Source organism: Protobothrops mucrosquamatus, unplaced genomic scaffold (genome assembly GCF_001527695.2).
Source record: "Protobothrops mucrosquamatus isolate PMUCROS unplaced genomic scaffold, P.Mucros_1.0 scaffold384, whole genome shotgun sequence".
Lineage (NCBI taxonomy): Eukaryota > Metazoa > Chordata > Lepidosauria > Squamata > Viperidae > Protobothrops > Protobothrops mucrosquamatus.
This window is the reverse complement of record NW_015386716.1, coordinates 40850-67011: the sequence shown is the minus strand read 5'-3', so window position 1 is coordinate 67011 and position 26162 is coordinate 40850. Positions and strand designations below refer to the sequence as shown.

Below are 26162 nucleotides of genomic sequence, written 5' to 3'. Positions count from 1 at the left end.
GTTTGAGATTTTGTTTGAGATTAGGCCTACCAGATATCTAAACAGACAAAGGAGGACAGGGACAATTGGAAAGGAAGAAAAATGGGGGGAGAAGAAAACACTAATAAAGGAGGATATTTGTTAATATTAAGATTAAATGAGGAGTCCTTGGCGCTTTCTGAGCTTGGTTGTTTTCTTGTAAACATTTCATTATCTAAACTATGCAACATCATGGCACTGATCATGTTACTAGTTTGAGTAATGAAACATCTGCAAGAAAAACAACCAAGCTTGGAGAAAACACTACTGATTTAATGGTCTTGACATCCACAGTAAAAATTACAGTGAAAAACATCAGCAAGAAAAAGTACACAGACTTACATGTGTATAGGAAATGGAAGTTACTTTTTCCAGCATCAGAAAGACTGGTTTTTCAATCCCAGAAGTGTACTAGAGCCAGTTAGGGGGCAAAAGACTTCAGCAAATAACTGATTAAGGTCTTGTCAATTTCAAGCAGCCTCAGAAGCTGGCCAGAAGGCACTAATCAACTAATTAAGGTCAGAGAGCAAACAGTATTAACCCTGCAGCTAGTACTTAATAGGAAACTCCTACACCATAGGGAAACACTGCTCAGGGAGTTTATTAGATACTCAAAAACAAAAGCAGAAAATGTTTGATTTTAAAGCCATGCCTGTCAAAGGAAGGACATGAGGCCAAAATGGAGGACCTGTCTTCCCTTTGCTGGATGTCTGGTAAGCCTTTTTGGGAGGGAAGTGAGATTCTAATTTGCTATATCCAGGCTCTCAGATAACCTCCCAAAAGATGCTCATTTTGGTCCACCATGTGGCTAAATGTATTTTAAAAAGAGTTAGGAAAATTAGCAGGAAAATAAGTGAAGGAACAGTTTAGGATTAATATTAAAATTCTGAACAAATCATAAAGAAGCCATTGTTCCCCACGTCTGGTCTAGAACATACACACAAACTACTTATTCTTTATGAAAAATCTCTGCATTGTCTTGCTGTGTAATCTAAAAATATTCATCCCCAAACTCAAATTGTTTTTTTTCCATCAAGCCAGGGTGCTGGCATTTATTTAATGTCATTTTTTTTAAAACCACCGGATGAAATGACTCCTGGGGTTTATAGCAAAATTGTAACATAAAACACACAATTTCGCTACAATGATCTTCTCCTTTACAAAAACCAACAAACATGTACAAAAATAGTACTAAAAATGGATGTTAATTCACTAGAAGCGAAAAGCCCATGGAAAAATTGTGGTATTCAGGGCTTTCTGTAATACCCAAAATGAAGTTTCTTAGTGCACTTTTGTGGCAGAAACCTCAGAGGGGACCTTCCTGCTCTCCAACGTTCTGCCTTGCCTTTCACGTGGACAGGTCTTAAAGGAGACCTTCTCTAGATGGCCATATGGGGCAAGCAGAATCATCCTTTTTTTAAAAAAAAAAAATTGTATTGATTTATCAAAATATAAAATACAAACAGAAATTTAAAAAAGTAATAGAGAATTAGAAAAGGGGGAAGGGAAAAGAAAAAAGATAATGTAGGAAAAGAAAAGAAAAAAGAAAAAAAGGCACCAATTTCTGACTCTCTTTAACACAGTAGAAAATAACATTACAGTCACAACGTTTTGCTTTTACACAACAATATGTACAAACCATTTCTATAACAATACACCCATCTGATTAACAAAAACAAAATCAAGTTTTCACTTTCTTTGTCATTGCAAGCACAAAATCTGGAAGCAATTTCAAGATAGAAGCTAGCTTAAATGTATTTTCATATTTGAATAAAAGCAGAATCATCCCGAGTATATTCAAATCATCCCCAGGCCTCTTGTAAAAGCTAGTCCAGTATGAAAGAGACAATGTCTTTTTTATTGTCTCCTCTGCCTCTCGAGCAAAAATGATTTTTTTCTGTCATGCAGAAATCAATAATAACTATATAAAAATTTAAAATTTAAAAAGCAGGGAAGGATTTGTCCAAGTTTTGCTTCTGATTTCAGGTATTGTTTGATTCAAGATGATTTGATTTGAAAGGATGCTTTGATTAAAATAAAAAAAAAAGCTGCTCTGCTTCAACATTTCACGCTGAAGTATCAAAGCAAGTCCATTCATTTTTATAGTACTTTGATCCAGAGAAAAGGGTAAAGGGTATTTTGCACATATATGTGCATGTGCAAAAAAGGCCCTTTTTCAGCTTCATCAAAGCATTATGACTACCCAGGGCTTTGATCTGAGGTATCATTTCAGTCCAAGGCTTCAGTTCAATTTGATTCTTTGCTTCAAAGTGATGCTGTAATTGAAGCTTTGTTGAGCTGAATCACTCCTTTGAATCTACAGAGTCCTATAAATATATTAATCCTAATACTCTCTGTTTTTCCTTGTGCCTGTGATGAAATCTATTCTGCTGTCCTACAACTGTAAGTTTAGCCACTGTATTAGTTGGCTATTGGTTTGTGCATTGTCCACAGCAACTATGGTCAGTGAGATTACCAGTCCAATCATAATATAAAAACACCTGTATACAATGCAGTAAATATCAGCACCAAAAATGAAGTATAGTTTTTAAAGGAAAAACAGGCTTGCTTCCAAAGTTTCTAATATTATTTGATTTTTATAGTATTTTATTGTTTTTTCTATATTTACAATTCATAGGTGCTTTGTAAACAAAGTATTGTCTGGGTCCATTCGTTTTACTTGGTAATAGACATTAAATTCCTAATCTCTACCCCGTTTTTCCAGCTATTGATAAAATACGTCCCATATTTGAAAACATTCTGTATCTTCTTTTTCTTTAGCGTTAAAAGTCTATCCATTTCTGCACAGTCCAGTATTTTCTTGATTATCTCTTCTTCAGATGGCATTTCTTCATTTTTCCAGTGCTGAGCAAATACAATTCTTGCTGCTGTTAATGCATGCAACATTAAATATACATTTTCTTTATCATATTTTTCTGATATTATACCTAATAAAAATAGTTCCGGTTTAAAATATTATTTGATATTGTGTGTCTAACAAGGCTGTTGAAAAGGCAAACTGCAGAGGATGTCTCACCCAAGATTGGAATTTTGATGACCATCCCTTTCCAGCACTCAACCTGTGTAGTCTGTGTTGCCATCAATAGCTTTAACTTTACCTACTTTTGCATAAGATAAAAGGAATAGAAACTTAGTAATTACACCCAAGCATAATATGAACATCTTAAAAAGATCTGCACATCTGCTACCTAAAATGCAAGAAATATCCTTCACATAGAAGGAGAACTCATAATTTTCCTGCAGAGTTTGTCCCAGTTTCAAGTAAACATATTTCCATGTGACAGGAAAGGTCCACAGAGGCAACCTTTTTTCTATCATATAAATATATAATTGATATAGGCCAGATTTCTCCAAAACAGCTGGGCCAATTCTGTCTTAATCCTGGGATAACATAAGTGATATCAGGGCTGTATGAGGGAAAGGTTTGTTTAAGTCTCTTAAGCAAGATCCAAGAACACCTCTTCTGCTTTTGTTTTCAACAACCCATTCCTGAAGAGAGCATAAAGCCGTTTTAATTACTAGCTACAGTTAGCTTTATCCTCCATACTTTTGTCAAATCCCCTTTTAAAACCATCAGAGTTGGTGGCAGTTAAAACCATCTCAAATTCCACTCTTCCTTTTGCCTTTCTTGACTCTTACTATTCCACTTTATTACCTCATTCCAGATGCCAATATTAATGGAAAAGTAAAATGCTTTTCAGACCCCACTTTATCCAATGTATTCTTTTTTGGGGGGGGGTGTACCTTTGAATCAGGGTTCACTCCTGGCAACTGTTTGGATTAGTCCCTGTAAATCGGGTGTCAAATTGCCGGCCTGGGGGCCGGATGCGTCATGCCAAAACCACACCCACCCCATTGCTGGCAATGGGGAAAAAAAGTCACGATACGTCACGACACATCATGTGATGTTGTGAGTTTGACACCCCTGATGTAAATAAATATTCTTGCAAGATTTTTAGAACTGATTTGCCATTGCCTTGTTTCTAGAGTTGGGAGAGAGGGACTGGTACATCATAATTTATACAGGAGATTATGTGTTGAAATTGTGGGTGGTTTCCTATTTAGCACTAACATAGAACAAACCAATTTCACAATAACCCCATAAAATAATTCAACCTCTCTTCCATGAGCCTACTATTAGCTCAACTACTATCAGTATATGCAGTGCTTTTTTTCTAAAAAAAAAAAAAAAAAAGGTGCTGGAACTCACACACGTCATACAACCCGCCCTGCCTACCCTACAAGGTTCCATCCCAAAAAGGTGCCGGAACTCCGTTCTGGGCGTTCTATGAGAAAAAAAGCCCTGATTATATGTCTGACGTTGCAGATCCTTCTTTATCATTTTCACTCCGACAATATATACCCAGAGATAGAGTTGGTACACCTTCATGACCACTGATTCTGTCCAACATTGTCCATCAGTATTTCTAATTTCTCTGTGACATTAATGAACTTGGTTTGAGGCAAGCAAGACATCAGGCCATCAATATGCCCATCACAAACATGACTTCATTTCTAATGACCAAACCAGGTCATATTTCTAAGAGTATATCATCATGGAAATAGTTCCTTAATAAGAATGGATATTTATAGTCCTCCTTTAACAATCTATGGAGATTCTCAATCATTCAGGTCATAGCTATTCCAAAGGTGAATTTTCCAAAAAGCAACTGGACTTTCTTGGTTGTTGTTTTTTTAAAAAAAAACATTTCGCTTCTCATCCAAGAATGAGAATCCAGAACTGAAGAAGCTTCTTGGATGAGAAGTGAAATGTTTTCAAAGAAAAAAACCCAAGAAAGTCCAGTTGCCTCTTGGAAAAAGCACTTTTGAGTCCTCCTTTAACAGTTCATTTTTCTTTTCTTATCTATGATATCACCCTTCTTTCCTGACCCCTGTAGTTTTTAGCAGCATGGAATCTGTCATCCTGCAAAGGACATATTCTAATGCCTGAAAATATGGTAGGTATCACATTGGTGCCTGTGAAAACATGTAGAAGCCAGATGAGTAGATGTAATAGTGCAGTGGTGGGGAACCTATGGCATGCGTGCCAGAGGCGGCACTCGGAGCCTTCTCTGTGGGCACGCGTGCCGCCACTGCCAGCAGCTTACGTAGGTCCATTAGGCTGCCGCTGCCACCCAGGGCGGCAGCCACACCCAGCACAAAGGAGGCGAAGCGGCCAGCTAGCGAGCTTGAGTAGAGGTGGTAGAACATGCCCACACCCAGCAAGCCAAAGGCCACCCTGAGCAGGGAAAGCCGGATCCCATCCCATGGCCCCCCAGTCCCAGCTAGGATTGCATGCCTCCCCCCCATCTATGCTGGGCCTCCTGCCCACTGCCCCACCCACCAATGACCCCTGGATCTCCCCCATCCCTTCCCGGCCCCCACAGGCATCCCCCCCATGAGCAGCATCAAGATGGCCACACTCACCCAATGGGCCACACCCCCATGCCCCCCCTGAGGGCACCACAATGCCCTGGCACTTAGCAATAAATAAGTGGGTTTTGGGTTGTGGTCTGGGCACTTGGCCTCTAAAAGGTTCGCCATCACTGTAATAGTGCTTAGTGAAATGGTAGTAGGAGGCTTTCTTGCCTCTCCCTCTCATTTATTTAAGCTCACATTCACACAATCTCTTTTCTCTGTTGGGATCACAGGTTAGCAAAGTTAAACTTCCTCTTACTTTCCAGTATTTTCTCCAGGGAAGAACTTTCAGCCGCCCCGCCATCCCCCCCCCAACCAGCCACCAATCTTCTGATAGCTGACTGCAGGAATCAACAGGAGATGTAGGACTGTTTCTTCACCCTGCCCAATCACTGGGAATAGAAAAAAAAAAAGACTTAAAATAGGAAACATAAATATTAAGAGAAAAAAATTACCTTCCAAGAATGCTACGATTCTCTAATTAAGCCACTTTAATTACTAGCAGCTACTACCCAATAATGGTGTTTATCCTGACTTTATTTCATTAATCACTGTACTAGCTATTGCTCTGCATTTTGCTTGGCACTCAGTTTTGGTGTCTGCCTCACATTTAGTTTTCTTTCTTTTTCTTAAGGCCATGTCTATCTTTTAATTTTACATTGCCTTTTGGCAATCACTCTCGTAATAATTTTTTTTAAAAGTCTCTAGGTTCATTAATGATGCTTATCTGTAAAAACCAAGAAAATGATTGTATAGTAAGCTTAATGCCTGGCCATAGCTTAATACTGAACAATCTGTTACATTTCAAATATTTCTTAATTCTGTGTCTATTCAAATATAATATAGTGCAAGAATGTCTTTTTTAAGAAAAAAAACTGGAAATAGATTGTAAACTGTTATGGTTAGAATGTTTTGATTTGACCACATGGCATACAGGTGATATTAGCCAACCTCTCATCTTACTGTACTTCACAGAATTATTTTGGGATAAAAAAAGAATTGTAGAGGAAAAAGTTTCTTGGGCTCTTTGGAGGAAGAACCAAAATAGTGTAGTGGCACCAAAATGGAATTTGGAATTTAGTCTTTCTGCCATGCTCTCTTCCATAATTTTCTATTTCCACTGCCCCTTTTCTATTTTGTTTGTGTAGCCAAAACAAAAACAAAAACCAACCATCCCCAAATAATTAGCAGCTATAAGCATACTCAGACTTTTAAAAAACATTTATGAGAGATTCCCGCTAAACGTAAACAATGGCCTATAGCTTACTTGGGTAACCAATAATATTAAAACCTGAATTCAAAAATGGCAGCTCCTATGGAGAAAATTTTGTACCTTCTAGGCCTCATACCTTCTTGCTTATCTGATCTCCAAAAGACCATGGTATGACTCCCCAAACCCTGCCCTCCTTTGCTGAAATCTGTCAGTCCTGTTATCAAATGCAGGGCTTTTTTTCTCGTAGAGTTCAATGGAGTTCAAGCACCTTTTTTGGATGGAACCTTGTAGGGTAGGCAAGGCAAGTTGTATGATGTGTGTGAGTTCCGGCACCTTTTTTTTTTTTTTTTTAGAAAAAAAGCACTGATCAAATGTATTTAGCCCATCAATGGCAATGGAAATATCCTTTGTTGGATGGAAAAATGAAGATTGGGGTCTCCATCACTCAAACAGCCTTGTTCATGCTTTAACTTCCAATACCCAATAAAAAGACACAACCCTGTCTGAGGAAATTGGGAGGTCACCCAACCTTTTCTGGGTTAAGGATTTCTCCTATTTCAATAGTACTCATTCTGATAACAAGATTTAAAATGGAGCCAAGATTAATATTATGTAAGCCAATATTTGCTATATAGATAAATATCAAAGAGCCAGATTTGATCTTGGTAATCTTCTTTCTTAGGTATCCATGAGATGGCAAATATATAAGTAACAGGACAAATTTTAAAGTTCTTGCACATTGTGGAATATCAAAGGAATGTCTAGACAAGATGATCATGCTTAATTCTGGACTCCATCAAAAGAGAGAGGATCCTTAATTTTAACGAAGTTAGTTTAAGAAAACATGCTGAAATGTGGAGAAATGGTGATCATGAGGTTTGAAAATGTAAGTTCTTAGTAGCAGAAGAAAGTATTAAAAGGTCAATTTAAAAGGAGAGAGAGGGATGGAAGAGGTTGCTGAAAAGCTTTGAAATCTCAACAATATGATTGCCTGTGAATAAATACCCTATCATAAACCTTATTTTAAAAAGTCACTTAGTGTTAGTAACACTAAATAATATAAGAGATTGGATGTTGGGTTCCTTTGTGAAAGTAAAAAAAAATTATACAGGAAACTATTGTGCTTAATCAAATACAATAGTTTTAAGGGCAGGATATTCAGTGTAAGTGTGTGTCTATGTATATACAGTACATGTATACATATGCACACTTATACTGAAGATATATGTTATGTATCTTAAATATGAGTCAGCTTGGTGTAGTGATTAAAATACTAAGCTAGAAACCAGGAGACTGTGAGTTCTAGTCCCACCTTGGCCAGGCACTAACTCTTAGTCATACAAAGCAGGCAATGGCAAACCACTTCCAAATTGCCCGGAAAACTGCAAGGACTTATCCAAGCAGTCACCAAGAGTCAAAAGTGGATTGAAGACTCCAAAAATAATAAATAAATCTCTTAAATGTTGATGCTGGTATCATATATTTAGAGATGGATGATTTGAGTTTAATGTTTATAATGGCTCAGTGGCCAGTTTCAAAATTATTTGACATTAGTAGGAACCTAACCCTGTCATTAATTTTATTGATTGTTTACTGATTAGGTGTGAGTTTCTGAGTTTCGTGGACCTTCTTATACTTTTGACTGGAGTGATACATTAATAAATGTGAATAGAAAACAATCATGTATTATCAAAAATGCATTCTGATTAGGGGGACAAATTAAAACAAAAAACCAAAAGAAATGGGAACCAAAGAACAATAAAATCAATATAAGCTTTATCAAAATACTTTTCCAGGTCAATGAAATAATCACTGCAATTGCATTAAGAAGTGCTGAGCTGGGATTGGATTCCATGCAGTGGTTAAAATCATGGAAATCTTTGGGATAAGCAAACGAATTTTCACTTTCCAATATGTAAAATGATATTACTATTAAATCATTCCATTTACAGATATTGTATTGACAGATATTATATTGAAAAACAAAATGAATGCTTCACAGAAAAAAATTGCATTATAGAAGGGCACTCCCTTGAAATATTCACTGCAAATACTATTTCTGAAGTATTACAAAACAGAATGAGTTTTAAATCAATTTGCTACACTCTGCAGCAATAAGAAAAACAACAGATTATTCTCATCCAGGAATTTAATAGAAAATTATTTAAATAAGCTAATGCTTATGCCTGAAATCCTAGAGATAGTTTGCATTAATTAAGTCACCTTTTAAAGAATTCCATTAATATGAGCACACATTACCACATCTTAAATTTATTTTATGTATCATTGCAATGGCTTCTAAGGCATCTTTTCAAAGCAGTACACAAACTTTTTTAAAAAAATAATCAGTATTAAACATCAGGGGGGGGAAATAGTATTTGTTTCATTTCAAGCCAAACTTTCCATCACAAAATGCAAAACCCCAAACTGCTGAAACAAATTTTAATTTAAAATTAAAATAAGATGAAACTATTCCAAGGGTGAGTGTAAAAAAGGAAGGATAAAGTTGATATTTTTTCACAGAGGGAAATTTATAATTTCATGATGGCATGATTTAGCATGATTTGCATGTTAGGGTATGATTTCTCCATCCAATCAATGTAGTCCATAAATATAACTGAGAGTTGATTTGATTTTGCTCATCATCATCCTAATATTGATACCTTCTAAGTTTTCTGTAATACTGGAAGTCCTTAACCTATAACCACAATTGGGACTGAAACTTCCACTGGTAAGCTAAGTTGTTATCAAGTGAGTCACGCCCAATTTTATAACTTTTTTTTGCCGTGGTTGTTAAGCAAATCATCCTGGTTGTTAAGCGAAGCATGCGGTCATTAAGTGAATCCAGCTTGTCCCATTGATTTTGCTTGCCAGAAACTGCCTGGAAAGGTCACGAAACGCCAATTCTGTGACCCCACGACACTGCAACCATCGTAAATCCACAATGGTTATCAGGGGCCCAAATTTTGATCATGTGACTGCAGGGACTCTGCAACAGTCATAAGAGCGAGGACCAGACACTTTTTTCAGAAATGTCGTGACTTTGAAAGGTCACAAAATGAACAGCTCTACATCGAGGAATACCTGTATAATCTGCCAGCAGTAAGCAGATCAATTTCATTACCATTTTAGCTAAAGATTCCCCCCCCTTTTTTTTTTAATGCTACCGTCTGTAATTAAAAAGAAATCTATGAATGCAAGAATGTTTACTTCTGAGTTTCCAGTCACAAAAGATTCCATAGTGCTGAAGCTGCCCACCAAATAATTGGAGTGGAGTTGACAGCTTACTTTGCAGTGAGCTGCTACTTTGCCCTAAATGCCTTGCTGTATGAAGGAATTGGTGCTAACATTCATGCAAGGCAGTGTTCTTGTAATGGGTGAGTCATCTGCATCATGTCCGATGCATGCAGAAGATGGGAAGGGAATTAAGACCCCACTTTTAAAATTTGGGAGCAGATGATACCCATCCATTTATTAGTGGCATAAAGGGACGAACAAGTAACCAAATTTCACCCTTAATGGCTTTGTGATGCTTCTGCTGCCCGAGCTTCTGCATTAGCATTGCTTGCTTCTTCCTAATTTTGTCCCATCTCCTGCCTTTACTTTCCATGAGTCAGAAAGCCTAAGTGTCAGCATTTCATATCTATTTATATAAGCCCTTATTCTCCTCTTCAGCTAAAAAGTCTTCTAAGTCCAACCCCCTACTCAGGCAAGAAACCCTAGACCAGAGGTCCCCAATCTTTTGGGCACCAGGGACCGGTTCCACGGAGAGAGGTCTTTCCGCGGACCGGAAGGTGCGTGGTTTTGTGTGCTGCCTGCATTTTGCGGATGGGGCTTTGCTTGTTTGTGCGGACCAGTTGCTGGCATGCTGCGGCGCGATACTGGTCCACGAACCGGGGGTTGTGGACCCCTGTCCTAGACCATCTCAGACAAATAGCTGTGCGATCTCTTCTTAAAAATCTCCCATGTTGGAGCATTCATAACTTCTGAAGGCAACCATTCCACTGGTTAATTACACTTTAAAACATCTCCACCGTTTACCAAGATGAAAGTATTCCTCTTTGTTGCAAAGCTTCTAAGGGCAGGCAACTAAACAATGCTTCCAACTATCATGCTGACCTCAGTATAAAGAGCATGAGAAACATTAGCTGTCTAGGTCCTCTTCTAGTTGCTTGGAAGGAGTCAGTTCTTACAGCAATCTACGGCAATCCCCGATAAGACATATTAACAAGCAACACCAAGGATTCCAGCAAGTATTCTGTTTTCCAATGAGAAACGTACATATATGGAAATCAAAAGGTATGATTTCTTTTCCTGTCCATTTTCTACTCAGTGGAGAGAAGGTTTTCCCTTAAAACACCTGCTGATATTGGGAACAAAGACCCACCTGCCTGTTCTTAACCATTAGCCACCACATGTTTGGGCTGAAGAACTGCATTGGATTCTTTTGACTTTAAGAAATGATTGAATTTGCTTACTTGTTTATGTTATATCATGGTAAACATCTATTGTTCCTTCTAAGGTAAGCTGGAATCCAAAACTTTAGAGCAGAGGTTCCTAATCTTGGGAACATTAAGATGCATGGACTTCTGGCAGGGGAATTCCGGGAGTTGAAGTCCATGCGTCTTAAAGTTGTCAAGATTGGCAACTCCTGCATTAGAGGATCTGTTGTTTAGCATTGCAGATAAAATGGCCCAGTTTTCCAATGATGGCCCAGTTTTCCAATGATGGAGTATTTACTATTAACTGGGGCCGGTCCTGCAGAAACCCTGATATAGAAGCCTTGCAATCTTCCTCTCCCTTACTGGATAATGAAAACATTTATAGATGAGCAGCAAGGTGTGTGACCCTCTAATGATAGCAGATAAGAGAAAGCCATGCAAGAATCTGATACTTTTATAGTGAGTCTAACACAATATAGATATTTCATTTTGTTGGTATGATTTCCTATAATGAACTTAAGTAGATTCAGGCTGCAAACTAATACAGCCTGCCTGGCTGTAAAAATAGCTCAGCCTAACAATTAAACAATTTCAACATACTCAGTTTCTTATTTTTCCAAACTGCAGACTGTTCTTTCCTATGTCTGCATTAATTCTGTGTTCTTTGAAGTACATGCAATAAAGGCTTGGGCACATTTCTGTAGTGTATACTTTTTATGTGTTTACTGATAAAATCACTTTGCTTTCCCACTCTCACATGCATTTTTTAAAACTTGCTTGCTGTGATATCGTGCTTTGTTCATTCTTTGTTTCATTTCTTCATAAACATTTTTGTTTATGTTTGCTAAAATCTGCCTGGACAAAATCTTTGCACTACATTAAAAAGAGCTTTCAAACAAGAACCAAACTACTATTGCCAAGAGAAGCAAAGTGCCACAGCTTCTGGCCTGAGCAGGGGGTTGGACTAGAAGACCTCCAAGGTCCCTCCCAACTCTGTTATTCTGTTCTGATCAGCTGCACTACCAGAGCATTATTCCAATGCACAGAGGGACATCTGGCTCAATTCTCCATCAGAGTGAAAACCCTCTTTGAAAATCTCTGCATAGTCTTCTATACATGCCGGGCAGATGGAAAGGAATATACGACACTAGTATCACTATGCATTGTACACATTTCATTTCTCACAAGGGGAAGTCTCCATCAAATTGTTTATTGTCAGCTGCTGTCCCATTCTAACAAGCTTCTGTTAAATGAAGCTGATTGAACAGAAGATAAAATATCTTTGGATGATGCAAAAGTTGGTTTATTTCTATGGAGATAACATCAGAACCAAAAGTTTAAAATTCTGTGTAGTGTATTTAATCCTTTTAGAGGCTGTTAAGTACAGAACATAGTCCTTTCAAGTGAGGTTTCAACTGTTTTACTAAAACCTAGGGATGCTAAACTATTTCATTTGAACCTTATTTCAGAGTAAACCAACCTGGTCCAGATTAATGGAAATAGTACATACTGAAATATGGTTTTTAATCTTTTCTAATTTCTAAATTGTCCTTCTCATCTCAAACATATATATACAATTGAACATCTGTGATAAAAACATGTTAGTATAAATTAGTTTTTAAAATAAAATCTAAGAAAATATGTACAAAATAAATGTTTAGGAATGCATTGAGAGATTTTTTTTAAAAAAAAACAGAAAGTAGACAGATTGCACTTAATGAAAGAACATCTGCCAAATGAATAAATTGCTTTTGCCTTCCATGCTAAAACCATCTGCCCTAATTAGGAAGTTATGATCATTAAAAAAGCAGCAATAGGTAGAAGCACATTTAACAAATGTAAATTTACCTTTTTTTGGTTTCATGTTTGCCTGTCTACAGAATTTTCTAACTAACAAATATACATGAGGCAACTAAAATAAACCCGGAGAGGAAATTCCCAAGCTATGGCCAACTATTTAAAAAAACTCCCCCAGTTTTGATTTCTGCAATCAAAACAGGTTATAGCAGTAGACCAGAAAGCTTTCTAAAGATAATCTTAATACTCCAGTTTCTTCCATCTGACTTTATAGTTTTCGATTGCTAGTCTTCTTTGTAAAGCAGTATTATTGTGTTATTGATCTACCGTTCTTCTGTTTTATTTTCTCTATAGTTTTTAATTCTTCTGGCATGTTTACAGTTACTTGCTCCATACCAGCAGTATGTTTCAGAAGAGACATTTAGTGATCAGACCCTTTGCCAGAATGTGCTTGGATGCAGTGCATGCATACATATGGCTTTTGATATTTGCATTTGAAAATTATCCATTTTAATATAAGTGGAAAGTGGTTGAGGAGTATAAATTTAAGTGTTGCTGCTTTGTCAGTTGCCAAATCTGAGGAAAGTACTGGCTGCGATTAATATTGCAGGGAAAATCCAATTGGTGCTGATGCAATTCCTTGGAGTTGTTCATAACAGTCCATTCTCATAGTTGCACTCAAGCTATGAATACTGACTGCATCCTCATGGCTGTTGGACTCTAGCCATGAATCTTATTTGTAATCACCGTGGCTTGCAGAAGTAGGTACTCAAAATTAAATACATAACAGTAATAGGGGATTCTCTTTCCGTGCCAAAGCTGTTCTGAAAAAGAGTTTAATTTTCTTGACCTTTTGAGTGTGCTTCTCTTCCAACACTTTTTGCAAAATATCATGGAATGTTCTTGTCTGCTCAAATGCTCTACAATATTTCTCAGTAAAGTAGGTACTCCAAAAAATAAAACAAAACAAAAAACCCACAGAGATTAAATATTTAAACAGATCTTGTGTGTATTTTGAAAAGTAGCTTGCCTAATGCCAATTCATCTGAAAGATCTCTCTTTTTAAATCCTGCATTTATTTGTTGGGTAAACTTTCCTGAACATGCAATATCTGGAACATTGTAAAACAGATGATAGATAGATAGATAGATAGATAGATAGATAGATAGATAGATAGATAGATAGATAGATAGATAGATAGATAGATAGATAGATAGATAGATAGATAGATAGATAGATAGACAGACAGACAGACAGACAGACAGACAGACAGACAGACAGACAGACAGACAGACAGACAGACAGACAGACAGACAGACTTTGATGTGTGATACTGGGGTTCAAATTCTTCCTGATACCTATCTTATTTATAGGAGTGTTGAGTTGAGTTGTTTCATTCAGATTGTAGATTTTTCAATTGGGTTAGACCAAATGACCCAGTTTAATCTGATTTGATTCACAAAGTCAGTTTGATTCAGAAACAGTTGAATAAACATCAGATTGAACTTCTGAGCTGCAGCTTTGCCCTGTGCTAATAAGTGAAGGGCTTGGAAGAGATTTTTCCCAGGCCCCAGATTTTTTTTTATTTTTTTTTTAGTAGAAAACTCTTTTTTGAGCTTAACCATGTTGTCACCTATTTCATATGGTTAGAAGAATAGGCAACCCTATCTTCTAAAATCAAGGTTGAGAGTCATTCTTGGAAATTTGGCAGAATTGGCAGCTAAAGCAGCTCATTTGTTTGACCCACCTGACTACTGATAGGCTTTATGATTTTACCCAAGCACGTATTGTGTATCCTTCCAACTACTAGCTGGGCAGAAGAAATTAGAACCAGAATGAAATAAGTTAAAAGCACATTTGGAACAACACTTATTTGTGGCTTTCTCTGTACAAGGAAGGAAGGAAAAGAGTGAGACAGAGAGAAAAGTATGTTTTATATGCCAGTAATAAGCTTGTTAATGATATAATGAGATAATGTATTCTTGCAGTCATCTAGTCATTTCTTTAGCTATTATTTCACCCACCACTATTTAGAAATGCACTTGTACGCTGAGCTCCAGGAAAAAAAAATAACTGTAGCCTTCATTAACATTTTCCTAGAATACACAATAAATCGCTCTTTAGCCTTACTAGCAGCATACCTAACAGCCAAGGACTGAGATAATAGCACTGCTATAGGAAAGCTATATGTGCTGGCCATCATTTGCACACCTAGGTCAAGAACAGCTTTGAAGGGCCAATAACCATATTAGATGGTAGACTATGCTGGTAGAAATTGTAAAGGAACAACAACAGCAAGAGACAGAGTGGGAGATGAGATGAAGAAAAGGGATTCCCCAATTTTGTCTATAGAGATTCTCAATCATCTAGGCCATGGTTGTCCCAAAGATGCTTTTCCAAACTGGACTTTCTTGGTTGAAAACATTTAGCTTCTCATCAAAGAAGCTGAAGATGCTACTCGGATGAGAAGCAAATTGTTTTCAAAGAAAAAAAAAACCAAGAAAGTCCAGTTGCCTCTTACAAAAGCACTTTTGAGACATTCCTCACTTTTCTACAGCCAAAAAAAACCTCAGATCCAACAGGATAGCCAGTTCTTGGTTTTCTAAGATCATTTTAAGGCAGAAAAAAAACAGCAGCAGTCTAGACTTCCACTATGTTTCTCTTCAGACCACTGTTGTACACAACCTGATCAAAGTAATGGAGGAGGACTTTTGTAACCAGCTGAGTATACTAGTAATATAATTTTGTGAGTTTATTTTCCATTCCACATTGACCTCATACAGTAGGTCAACTCTAATTGCAGCAAGTCTACCTTTGTTTCATTTATATAATTTTGAGCCTTAAATATTCCAAATATTCCTTTGCTGAATATCGTTCTGGGCTCCCTTAATTAAAGTTTACTTTAGCCATATATCCTCATTTTGCCTAGTGTCAGACTCTGTCTCTCTGCCCAGAACCAATTTACCTTTCTCTGCCAGAGTCACATTGTGTTTCTTTGCCCAGAGTTTATCTGCCAGTTCACCTATTTCATACTGTTAGATAGTTCCAAGTCCACAATAAATGTTTAGAATTTGATATGGGCATTCTTCATAGTAAAGGTTGCTAACCCATTTATCTTTATCACTTCATGTTTTATTGTATTCCAAAACACAAACTTACTGGCATTTTTGAGGCCACTATTTTAAGTTGCTTGGCATGATTAGCCTCCTCATAGAGATGGCTTGCTTGATAGTTTCACCCTATGCAGCTGAAAAACAGTTATATCAATTTACATTTTTTTCTATGCCATACTTTGGCCAAGGAAACTCCATTTTTATCAGTCTTGTCTACACAGTGGCACTGAACTATTTCTGGAGTAATCTCTACCTGATTGACACATTTACTGTATGATGCTTTGGATTAGGCCACTGAACCAAATTAGAGGTTTCCAAATTCTCCTGGTGGAAAATTAATAATCCATCTTTCAAAGTCCTTGTTGCTTCCCAAAATTCCGCACTACAGCACTGACGTGTCTCAAGAACATAGTTGGAAGTGAAGGTGGTCTCTTTTCTGACTGGAAGTCATAACAAAAACTCTGCTCAGGGAATGCTTCGACTGGAAGGACCAAAACCACTCAAATCTGTATTTTTGAAGGTGTTAATTTGCATGAATATAATACTTAAATGTTAATTTTTTGTTACAGATGTCAACTTGTTACTTGATCATCCTTTTAAATTGGATCATTTTTTCCCTTATAGGGATACGATGATAGATATGGAGGTGAATATGATGAACCAAGTTATGAAGCTTATGATAACAGCTATACTACACAAACACAGAAGTAAGTGCTCTTTATTTTAATGACAAACTGCCCGTGGGTTTCTTTAAATTTTTAACTCTTAACTTCACCACAGGTTATTGCTGGAATAACATCTTAACATATCTCAGTTATTACAATATGTTTTTCAACAGTATTAAAATTATCACATTTCATAGTGCAATGACTGTCAAAATGGAAGCAAATTACTTTTTTCCAAAAGGGAAGGTCTTTGACTTGGTTTGTAATGGACTACCATTTCTGCCCAGATGTAGTCTCACATTTTTACTTAAATCTCCTCCTGCTAAAAGACTATAAAGCAGTGGATGAACTGCAAGAACAACAAAACAAACAAAAAACTACAACATTATAGTAGGCAAGAATACTTTATTGTTGTTTATAATTTTTTAATAGGCCAGTTTGGTCAAGTGGTTAAGGCATCAGGCTAGAAAGCAGGAGAAAAAAGTGAGTTCAGATCCCAACCTCAGTTGGGTGACTTTGAGCTAGTCCTTCTCTTTCAGCCCAGCCTATCTCACAGGATTGTTGTGGGGGAAATAGGAAGCGGAAGGTGTGTTGAATATGCTCACCACTTTGAGTTATTTGAAAAAAATAATAAAGGCAGGTTATGAATTAGATAAATTAGATAAATAAGTAATAAAATTTGAATTTGTAACAAATTAGTTCGCTTAAGATACGGACTAAGACATGATAGATATGCAAGACTGTACACAAAATTTCACTCCCAGGCCCATGAAAATTATGCACATTGGAAAACGGGAACAGAATTAGGTTCAGTAACACCATGGAAGTCTTGTAAGACCAGAGGCTCAGGATGGCTCACATAAGAAAGACGTTGAACAAAACTTGGGATGCAGGACAGGACAAAGCAAGCAGAACTCAAGAACTGATGAGGTAGTTTTCAACAGATTCTTGTATTTGCTATCCCTATAATTGTGGGCAACGTTTATTTGTTTTATTATTACATTTGTATATTACTTTTCCTAGAGCAACATCAGGGTTTATACACTTGCGGCCTCTCCTCCTTTCCCAACAAAAGCCTCAGCGGAGTGTTAGGCTTAATAAATAGTGCCTTGCCACAAATGGGTCACATAGATTTGGAGGGGAGGGGGAAAAAATTGTATGACTATAACCTAGATCAGGGGTAGGCAACCTTGGCTCTTTTATGACTCATGGACTTCAACTCCCAGAATTCCTGAGCCAGCATAGCTGGGAGTTGAAGTCCATGAGTCATAAAAGAGCCAAGGTTGCCTACCCCTGATCTAGATGATCTCACTTTGGAGGAGTTGCCCGATCTGCCTAGAAAAATATTGGAGGCTGGAGCGGTAGACATCACATAAAGGGGAAGGGGAAGAAGAGATCATTAACTGGGATGACAAGGAACACCTTTACACCCTGTAGTAAATGAATATTTTATGGCTGTCTATACAAGTAGTCCTCAAGATACAACCACAACTGAGCCCCAAATTTCTGTTGCTAAGTGAGACAGTTGTCAAGTGAACTTTGTCCCCTTTTACTACCTTTCTTGCCACAGTTGTTAAGCGAACCACTTGCAGTTGTTAAATGAGTAACACAGTTGTCAAGTGAATCTGGCTTTGCTGGTCAGAAGGTCGCAAAAGCTGATCACATGACCCCGGGACACAGCAACCGTCAATAGTATGAACCAGTTGCCAAGTGTATGAATTTTGATCAGATGACCATGGGAATGTTGCAAGTGTGAAAAACAGTCATAAGTCACTTTTTCATTGCTGTTGTAACTTTGAACGGTCACTAAACGATCGGTTATAAGTCGAGGACTACCTGTATCCACAATGAGTATCCATTTTATGGGAGAATCCCCATTCCTCCAACTAGAAATGTGCCTGCCAACCTCCAACCTATTTGGAAAACTGATTAAAAGTAAGACAAATTTTCAGCTATACAGTAAATCTAGAACTGAAAGAAATCCTTGTTTCTCAAAGCAAAGCAAGATGAACCATAACAAACTTAACATAGGCAGGTGTTCAAAAATATACCAAATGTAAGTCATTATCCAATGTTCAGAAAGGCCTGGGTTCACAGCAAAGAACCAGCAGATTCTTTAATCACCACTACGGGCACTTTGCCAGCTCATCCCAGACTCCTATCTGACTCCATAAGCAATCACAGAATTATGATGCCGGAGTGGCTGGAGAAAGAATTACAGACCCGGTGTGAGACCTGAATCCTGCTACAGGCTGTATTTTGCCAGAGTGAATGCGTAAATCTTCCGGAAGGGTGTGTTGTTGGCTCCTGACTTTCACATGTAATATGAGAAAAGGGAGCCAATAGCTGACAGACAGGAGAACCTGACCATTTTTAGCATTTAGGAAATGACTACATTAGGGGATGTCCATGTGCAAAGCAGAGTGGAGATTGTTTTGAACAAAGAAATAAATAGGGACTTGTTGCTTTGTTAAAAGTAAAATATTCATCAAAAAAAGATGTAGATGGTTTCCCAGTATCATGGGGGCAATTGTCAGTTATTGAAATCACATATTAATAGCTATGTAATAGCTTGCTGTAGAATCCTTGCAGTAATATTCTCCGTAAAACCGAATCACGTTGATTCAATAATTCAGCTTTATTGGAAGGCACAAGACAGCAGCCGACCATTGAGATTGAATTTACAATCAGTTATTGAGTTTGAGGGATTTGCCTCCCCAGTTATATTATTTCCATCCTGTTATTACGTGCGTGCCGTTTGTTAGATGATTGCACTGCAGGAGCTCCATTGCTTAAGAAGTTTGAAATCTTCACCGAGGCAATAGGTATCTCTCACAGTTTGTTCATTTAGAGTCCAATAAAACTTCCATCTAAATCAGAAACAGGATCAGTTCTGCTACCAAATTAAGTGTGAGGCAAGTAGGTGGGTAGAATTTCAGCAGGCATGATTCTTTCTCCTTAGCTGCCAGCAGCATGGCACCATTTTTAAAAAAATGTATTTGACATTTATATAATTGTTTCGAGTTTGTTTGGAAGTTGTTTTTATTTTTTACAGAGACAATTAAAAAAAATGTTGTGTGGTAATAATTGGAGCATAGTCAGGAGATATCTGGATAATCTGTAAATAAGAAATTATAGCAGTCTATAGTGGTAAAAGGTTTGGTGGAATTTTTCCGACAAATGAATTTAATTTAAAGGTACAAGCTTTTATGGGATGCAGCTCATATATCAGATGCATATAGTGGCTGTTCTCATGCAAGATTTAAACTGAGGTGCAGAGGGGAAATGGGGGGTAGGGCAAGGGAAAGAGAAAGAGATAGATACTTACTCAGATGCAAGTTACATGTAGGTCAAAAATGAATGATCTCCCAAATTATGATTAACTGGAGAATAAACCTTCCCCATGATGGATGACTGGATTCAGTTCCAATTGGGATTTATAATTATTGGTAGTTTTTGTTTAGTGACAACAATTGAGTTTGACAACTCGGTTGTTAAGGAAAACAATCACTAAGTGAAACTGGGACAGTGCACAAAATCTTACTTAAGCTTTCCTTTGCTTTGCAGACCTACAAAGGTCGAAAATACAAGGATTGATCAAAAAGTTACTTTTTTATCACTGTCATAATTGCGGACAGTTGCTAAACATGGCAGTCGCTAAAGGAGGTCTGCTTTTACCCTCTTTCAGTAGTGTGTATCCCTGCCAGGAAGATGCATTACACTGGCAACCAAGAGTGTTCATTGGAACAAGGGGTGTCCAAACTTTGCCACTTTAAGACTTGTGGACTTCAACTCCCAGAATTCCCCAGCCAGCCACCCTGAGTGTTGAAGACCACAAGTCTTAAAGTGGCGAAGACTGGACAGCCCTGCATGAGAAGGTCACGTTGTTATATACAAGAGGGGGTTTTTTGTGTGCCTTCCATTGTTTACTTATAGTCAGAAATACGGTTGGGAGGTGGGAACAGGGGAGTGACCGGGATTGCTGTGGGACCACCAGTGCATCTTTTGTACATAGAAATATCTCCAACCCAAATTGTAAACCAGAAATTGATTTTGCCTTCATTTTTTTTCTTTATTTTTTATGTAATTCTCTCACATGCTATAAAACATACTGAGGTGGTCTCTGAGATTTATTGTTTAGATGAAGATTGTATCCTCCTGTGAGCTTTGATTCTTGGAGCAACAGATAATGCTCCTGTGCTTCACTGTGATAGATTACATCCCACCTACTTTGTTGCATATAAAAAAGGATAATGAAATTCTGCCTAGAGTGCTAGGTATTAAAAAAAAAAAAAAAAAGAGGACCTGGCTCACTACACAAGTTCAACACTTTTTATTTTTCTCAATTTTTGTTGTCAAGCATTTCCTCGTATGAGTGGAAGTCAATATGAATTATGGAGATGATGAGATCTCTCGCTAGGTCAAAATTCTAAGTAACTTCTAAATGTTTTTGCTTCAGAATTCTGGCTGTCTTCCCTACTGGTTTCAGTGCATGGTCTTGTGAATAGCTGCATATGAAACACATAGCTAATTGGGATTTAGTAGGGCTTCAGAAAAGCCTGTTAATTTCTTCCATTCATCAGCATTCTCAAGGCGAAAGCACCAGAGTGGCCGGTTGATATACGTAAAATCTGGGGTATAATAAACACCCACAATATCATTTAATGAAGTTTCACATGATGACCCTGCCATACTTTAAATCAACTGATGGATGTCTTCAAATTTGTTACTTATAAAGGAGAATATTTGTAGCTCAGGGCTGAAAAGAGGGGTCCTTGATGCTCTCTGAGCTTGGTTATTTTCTTGCAGACATTTTATTACCCAAACTAGATAACATCATCAGTATGTACTGCAGCACTGATGAGGTTACCTATATGGGTAATAAAAAGTCTGCAAGAAAATAATCAAGCTCAGAGAGCACCAAGGACCTTTCAAATTTGGTTCAATCAGATTTCTCTCTCAAATAGAAGACCTGATTCTGTCCAGTGGTAGCACTGGACAGATTAGCATGTGGGACGTAAATGTTTTTTTCAAGACGTGAGGGTGGTTCTTGATCTCATTTAGAGCTAGTTCTTCACACAATCATCAGAAAGAAAAGGTCTCAGAAGAGTTAAGTCAAACCAAAGCACTCCCATTTCCAAAAACAGTATATTTTATACAATTGTTCTACAGTTGATCCAAGTGTCTCTCCATGATCAACTTGTGCAAACCTGCCACTGCTTCTCCTTAGAGAACTCCATAGAGTCACTTCAGTAGCAACGAACATCATCTCTGTGTGTATACGTCTGAAGCATCGCAGTCAAGGGAGATCAGAGATGTGCTATGAGACTATCCAATGGCTGCTAGTACCATGGTTGTACAGACTCCATAAATTAGTTTCATAAATTAGCTAAACTTTAGCCAAGTTTTTCTAACATTAAAAATGTCAAAGTTAATGGAATAGTTGTGGAAGTAGGTTATAGTCCTTGTCACTGATTCTCATAGGGAGTCAAATTGATTCAATGAATGACCACCATAACAAATAGAAATTTATTTATTTTTTTATCATAGTATAGCATAGAGAGGAAGGTCTGCCAGGTTTTAGTTGACTTGAAGCTATGAAAGTTCACTGACACCAAAGAGGATAAAATCACGATTGGAAACTGAAAACTTTGGCTCAAAATTTCCAAGACGAATTTCAGCAAAGTCTTGAAATTAGGCATTAATATGGATAGCACAGATGTAGCATTTTGAGATTTGCCTCCAGAGCGATTTGCAGGCAAATAACTGTTTTAAAAGAACAGGATTCATATTTGTGCCAGTAATGCCATGCAGTTGCTCAAAAAAAAACAACACCCCAACTCTGTTCGTTAAGCTGTAGCAATAGAAGCATAATGTGCAAATTAGCTGGAAAGAATCATTCTTCTCCATTCCATTGTCATCATTCCCTATCTGGAGTATTACCTCTCATTTTGGATACCACATTTCATCCTTGTGTTCGGATAAGCAAAGAATACAACCATCCTGGAAGGAAAGACTTAAAGGAAAGAGTAGGCTTAAGAGAAGTTTAAGGGACAGCCATTTTTTTCCAGGGTCCTACATGGTATAAAGTGGCAAAGGTGCCATTCCCACGAGTAAGCTGTTAATGACATCAGCAGCCACCAGTGCTGCCTTTCTCTGGCGATTCTCTGAACACACGTCAAAAATTAGCACATTGATCAAATGTGACATCCAGAATGAGAGGCAGTGATTCCAAGAGTGGCATGGGATGGAGAGAAATTGCTTTTTTTCTCCACAATCTGGACGCTATGCTTCCATTGCTACAGCCACTGTGCCTGCTCTTTACCCTGCCATGCCATCAGTAAGGTGTCAGAACCCATTATAACTGCTCTTCCAACCCCAGCCCCATTAATCTCTTACTTTTGCTGCCCTCCTCCTCACTCCAACAAAGAGGGAAATGGATACTAACATCTGAAGAGATGAAGGCTGCGGATTTGACTTATTCTGCTCCGTCTCTTCCCATCACTTTGCAGCCTCCTCAGTTCCCTGCAGTTCCTGATCCCAAAAGTCTGAATAAGAGAAGTTCCTTCATGATGGGAAAAATCTCTTGGGTTTTAGCTGAAGCATGGGAAGTTGAGGGGTGTGAGGTTGGGAAGGGATTTGTGTTAATGAAACATAGGCTACTTGTAGCCAAAACATATCTTTTTCAATCCAGTTGAAAGGGAGAGGGAAAATAAAAACCACAGAAGACATTTTTAGCACACCAATGATTTCAAGATTTTGAATCAGAATGGGATGATACCTGGCTGTTTGTTTATGTTTTGAGCATATACAGATAGTCCTCAACAGTTCATTTAGTGACTGTTCAGAGTTACATGGGCACTGAAAAAAGTGACATGAGCAGTGGTGGGATTGAAATACCTGAACAATTGATTTTCTTATTGGATGCAGGCCTGGGCCTCTGAGGCCTAGAACGGACTTCCGGATTTAGCTACCGGTTCTGCCGAACTGGTGCAAACCGGCTGAATCCCAGCACTGCTTATGACCATTTTTCACACTTACGACCATTGTGGCATTGCTATGGCCACATGATTTACATTCGAATGCTTGGCAACTGGTTCAGATTTATGAAGGTTCCAGTGTCCCGGGGTCAGGTCAGGTCACCTTTTGCGACCTTCTAACAAGCAAAGTCAATGGGGAAGACAGATTCACTTAACAGCCGTGTTACTAATTTAACAACAACAGTGATTCACTTAACAAATGTGGCAAGAAAAGTCACAAAATGGGGCAAAATTCACTTAACAGATTTCTCACTTAGCAACATAAATTCTAGGCTCAATTGTGGTCGTAAGTCGAGGACTAACTGTAATAGTCTTGCTGGAAAGACAATAGCTAGTTGCTCATGCAAATATTAGTAGATAGATTTCATTAGTTTTCAGCATATTATGTAAGATAAAAGTATTTTACATAAATAACAGATGGCATCATCTATACAATCTTGATAACGTAGCATGCTTGCTACTTACTTTGCCCCCTTTTTATTGTGTGGAGCATGGAATTGATTTATACATTGCTATATTTCATTTTGGGGTTCGTATTGATACTTGTTTCTTCATCAGTAAAGATTTCCATATATTTTATTCTGAGGCTGTTGAATGAATCAAATTAGCAAGCCTAAAAAGCTGACAGGTTTCATAGCAATCCGTATACGGTGTTCATCATCCAAAACTCTTTTCAAGTGCCATTTTATTTTATTCTTTTTAATAGTTCAATGAATACAGCAAGTATGCTACCTCTGAAGTAAATAAAAGTTATTTTCCCTTATAATCACTTGCGCCATGGGAGATTTCTTTCCATTATACATCTCTAATATTTTATATGACAGCCTCAATAATAAAGTGTCTCAGGTTCTATACATTTCTCCTTCCACATCTCTGCATTAGGCTTTTATATACAGATGGGCTAATCACATCTCCATTTAAAGTGGTTTTAATATGCATGTATTTATATCCACTTTGAGATTTAGCACACATGATACATTAGGGCTGCATGAAGCTTTGAGTGGGTGATTAGATTTGGAGAGGCTTCAATTGAATCTCCCCTTCAAATCGAGGCAAGGTGTCAAAGTGAAACAGGTGCTTCTGAATTGCTTTGGAGCATTTCAAAAATTATTCAGCGGTCTTCTGGTTGTTTTCTGGCTTTGCAGCCTCAAACATTGTGTAATTCTCTCTCTCTCTCTCTCTCTCTCTCTCTCTCTCTCTCTCTCTCTCTCTCTCTCTCTCTCTCTCTCTCATGTATGTAGGTATGTATGTATGTGTATATGTATATGTATTATACATATACATATATTCGGGAACCACAAACTGTGAGACCACCAGGAGGTTCTTAAAAACTATAAAAGTTTTAATAAAGTTAAAACACCTAGCTTTCGCCGGCTTCCTGCCAGCATCATCAGGGTGGTTAGCAGTCGATGGGATGGCTACTTATAGGAGTGGTGCCTTTTGCACCTGACTCCTAGACCTCGTGATCGGGCCCAACCGATCCTCCTGCGTTCGGCTCCTAATTGTCGTATCGCCAGCTGACATGTTCCTGCCTCCCTCTTCCCCACCTTTGCTCCTTCCCTTCCTTGTTCGTATACCGGGGGGGGATTCAGTCCTATGCCCAGGGCACCCCCTTGTTGCCCATTGCCCCCATCTCTCTTCCTAACCCTACGTGTTCCAACTTCCCTCCCCTTTCTCTCATCCTGGGCGATACGACAATTAGGAGCCGAACGCAGGAGGATCGGTTGGGCCCGATCACGAGGTCTAGGAGTCGGGTGCAAAAGGCACCACTCCTATAAGTAGCCATCCCATCGACTGCTAACCACCCTGATGATGCTGGCAGGAAGCCGGCGAAAGCTAGGTGTTTTAACTTTATTAAAACTTTTATAGTTTTTAAGAACCTCCTGGTGGTCTCACAGTTTGTGGTTCCCGAATATGGATTTACCCAGGAGTCAACTTTCGGTTTTTAGGATTTTAAGCAATATACATATATATATATATATGTTTTCTGAGGTTTTCGCGGGTGTTTGTATGTAGGTCTTTAGTTATTCGGGTTTTCTCCCGCATAGAATTAAAAGTACCTTGGCGAGGTTTCGACGAAGTCACATTCGTCATCTTCAGGCTGGTGTCTTCCGCTTCGTGCTTCTAAGAGTGGTGTGTGATCGCAGCTGTTTCTTCCTTTTAACTGCCAGTGGGGTTGGAGCTGATTGGGTGGGAGCTTGGCTGTGTTCTGATTGGGTGGAACACACCTCCACACCTTCATGATCGCAGATCTTAGTGTATGACTAGGTTTATGTGCTACCTTGATGTTGTGGGGGGCTAAAATTCTGGCCGTGGCTTCCGAAACGTTATTGATATAAGGCAGCACAATACGGGTAGGTTGAATACTAGGTATTTCTATGTTGGTTCTGTGGGGAGGTCCACAAGGGAGGCTGTAACGTTTAATGAACTTCCAT

The 26162-nt window shown here is 38.1% G+C and overlaps 1 protein-coding gene across 1 annotated transcript in view; it reads left to right on the top strand.

The window, feature by feature from the left end:
• The window catches only part of KHDRBS2 (KH RNA binding domain containing, signal transduction associated 2), a 368904-nt gene that overhangs the window by 314685 nt on the left and 28057 nt on the right, over nt 1–26162 (top strand). Inside the window, exon 7 of the mRNA XM_015815904.1 lies at nt 16647–16729. Coding sequence (XP_015671390.1) covers nt 16647–16729 — 83 coding nt within the window. The remainder of the gene's footprint in view (nt 1–16646; nt 16730–26162) is intronic.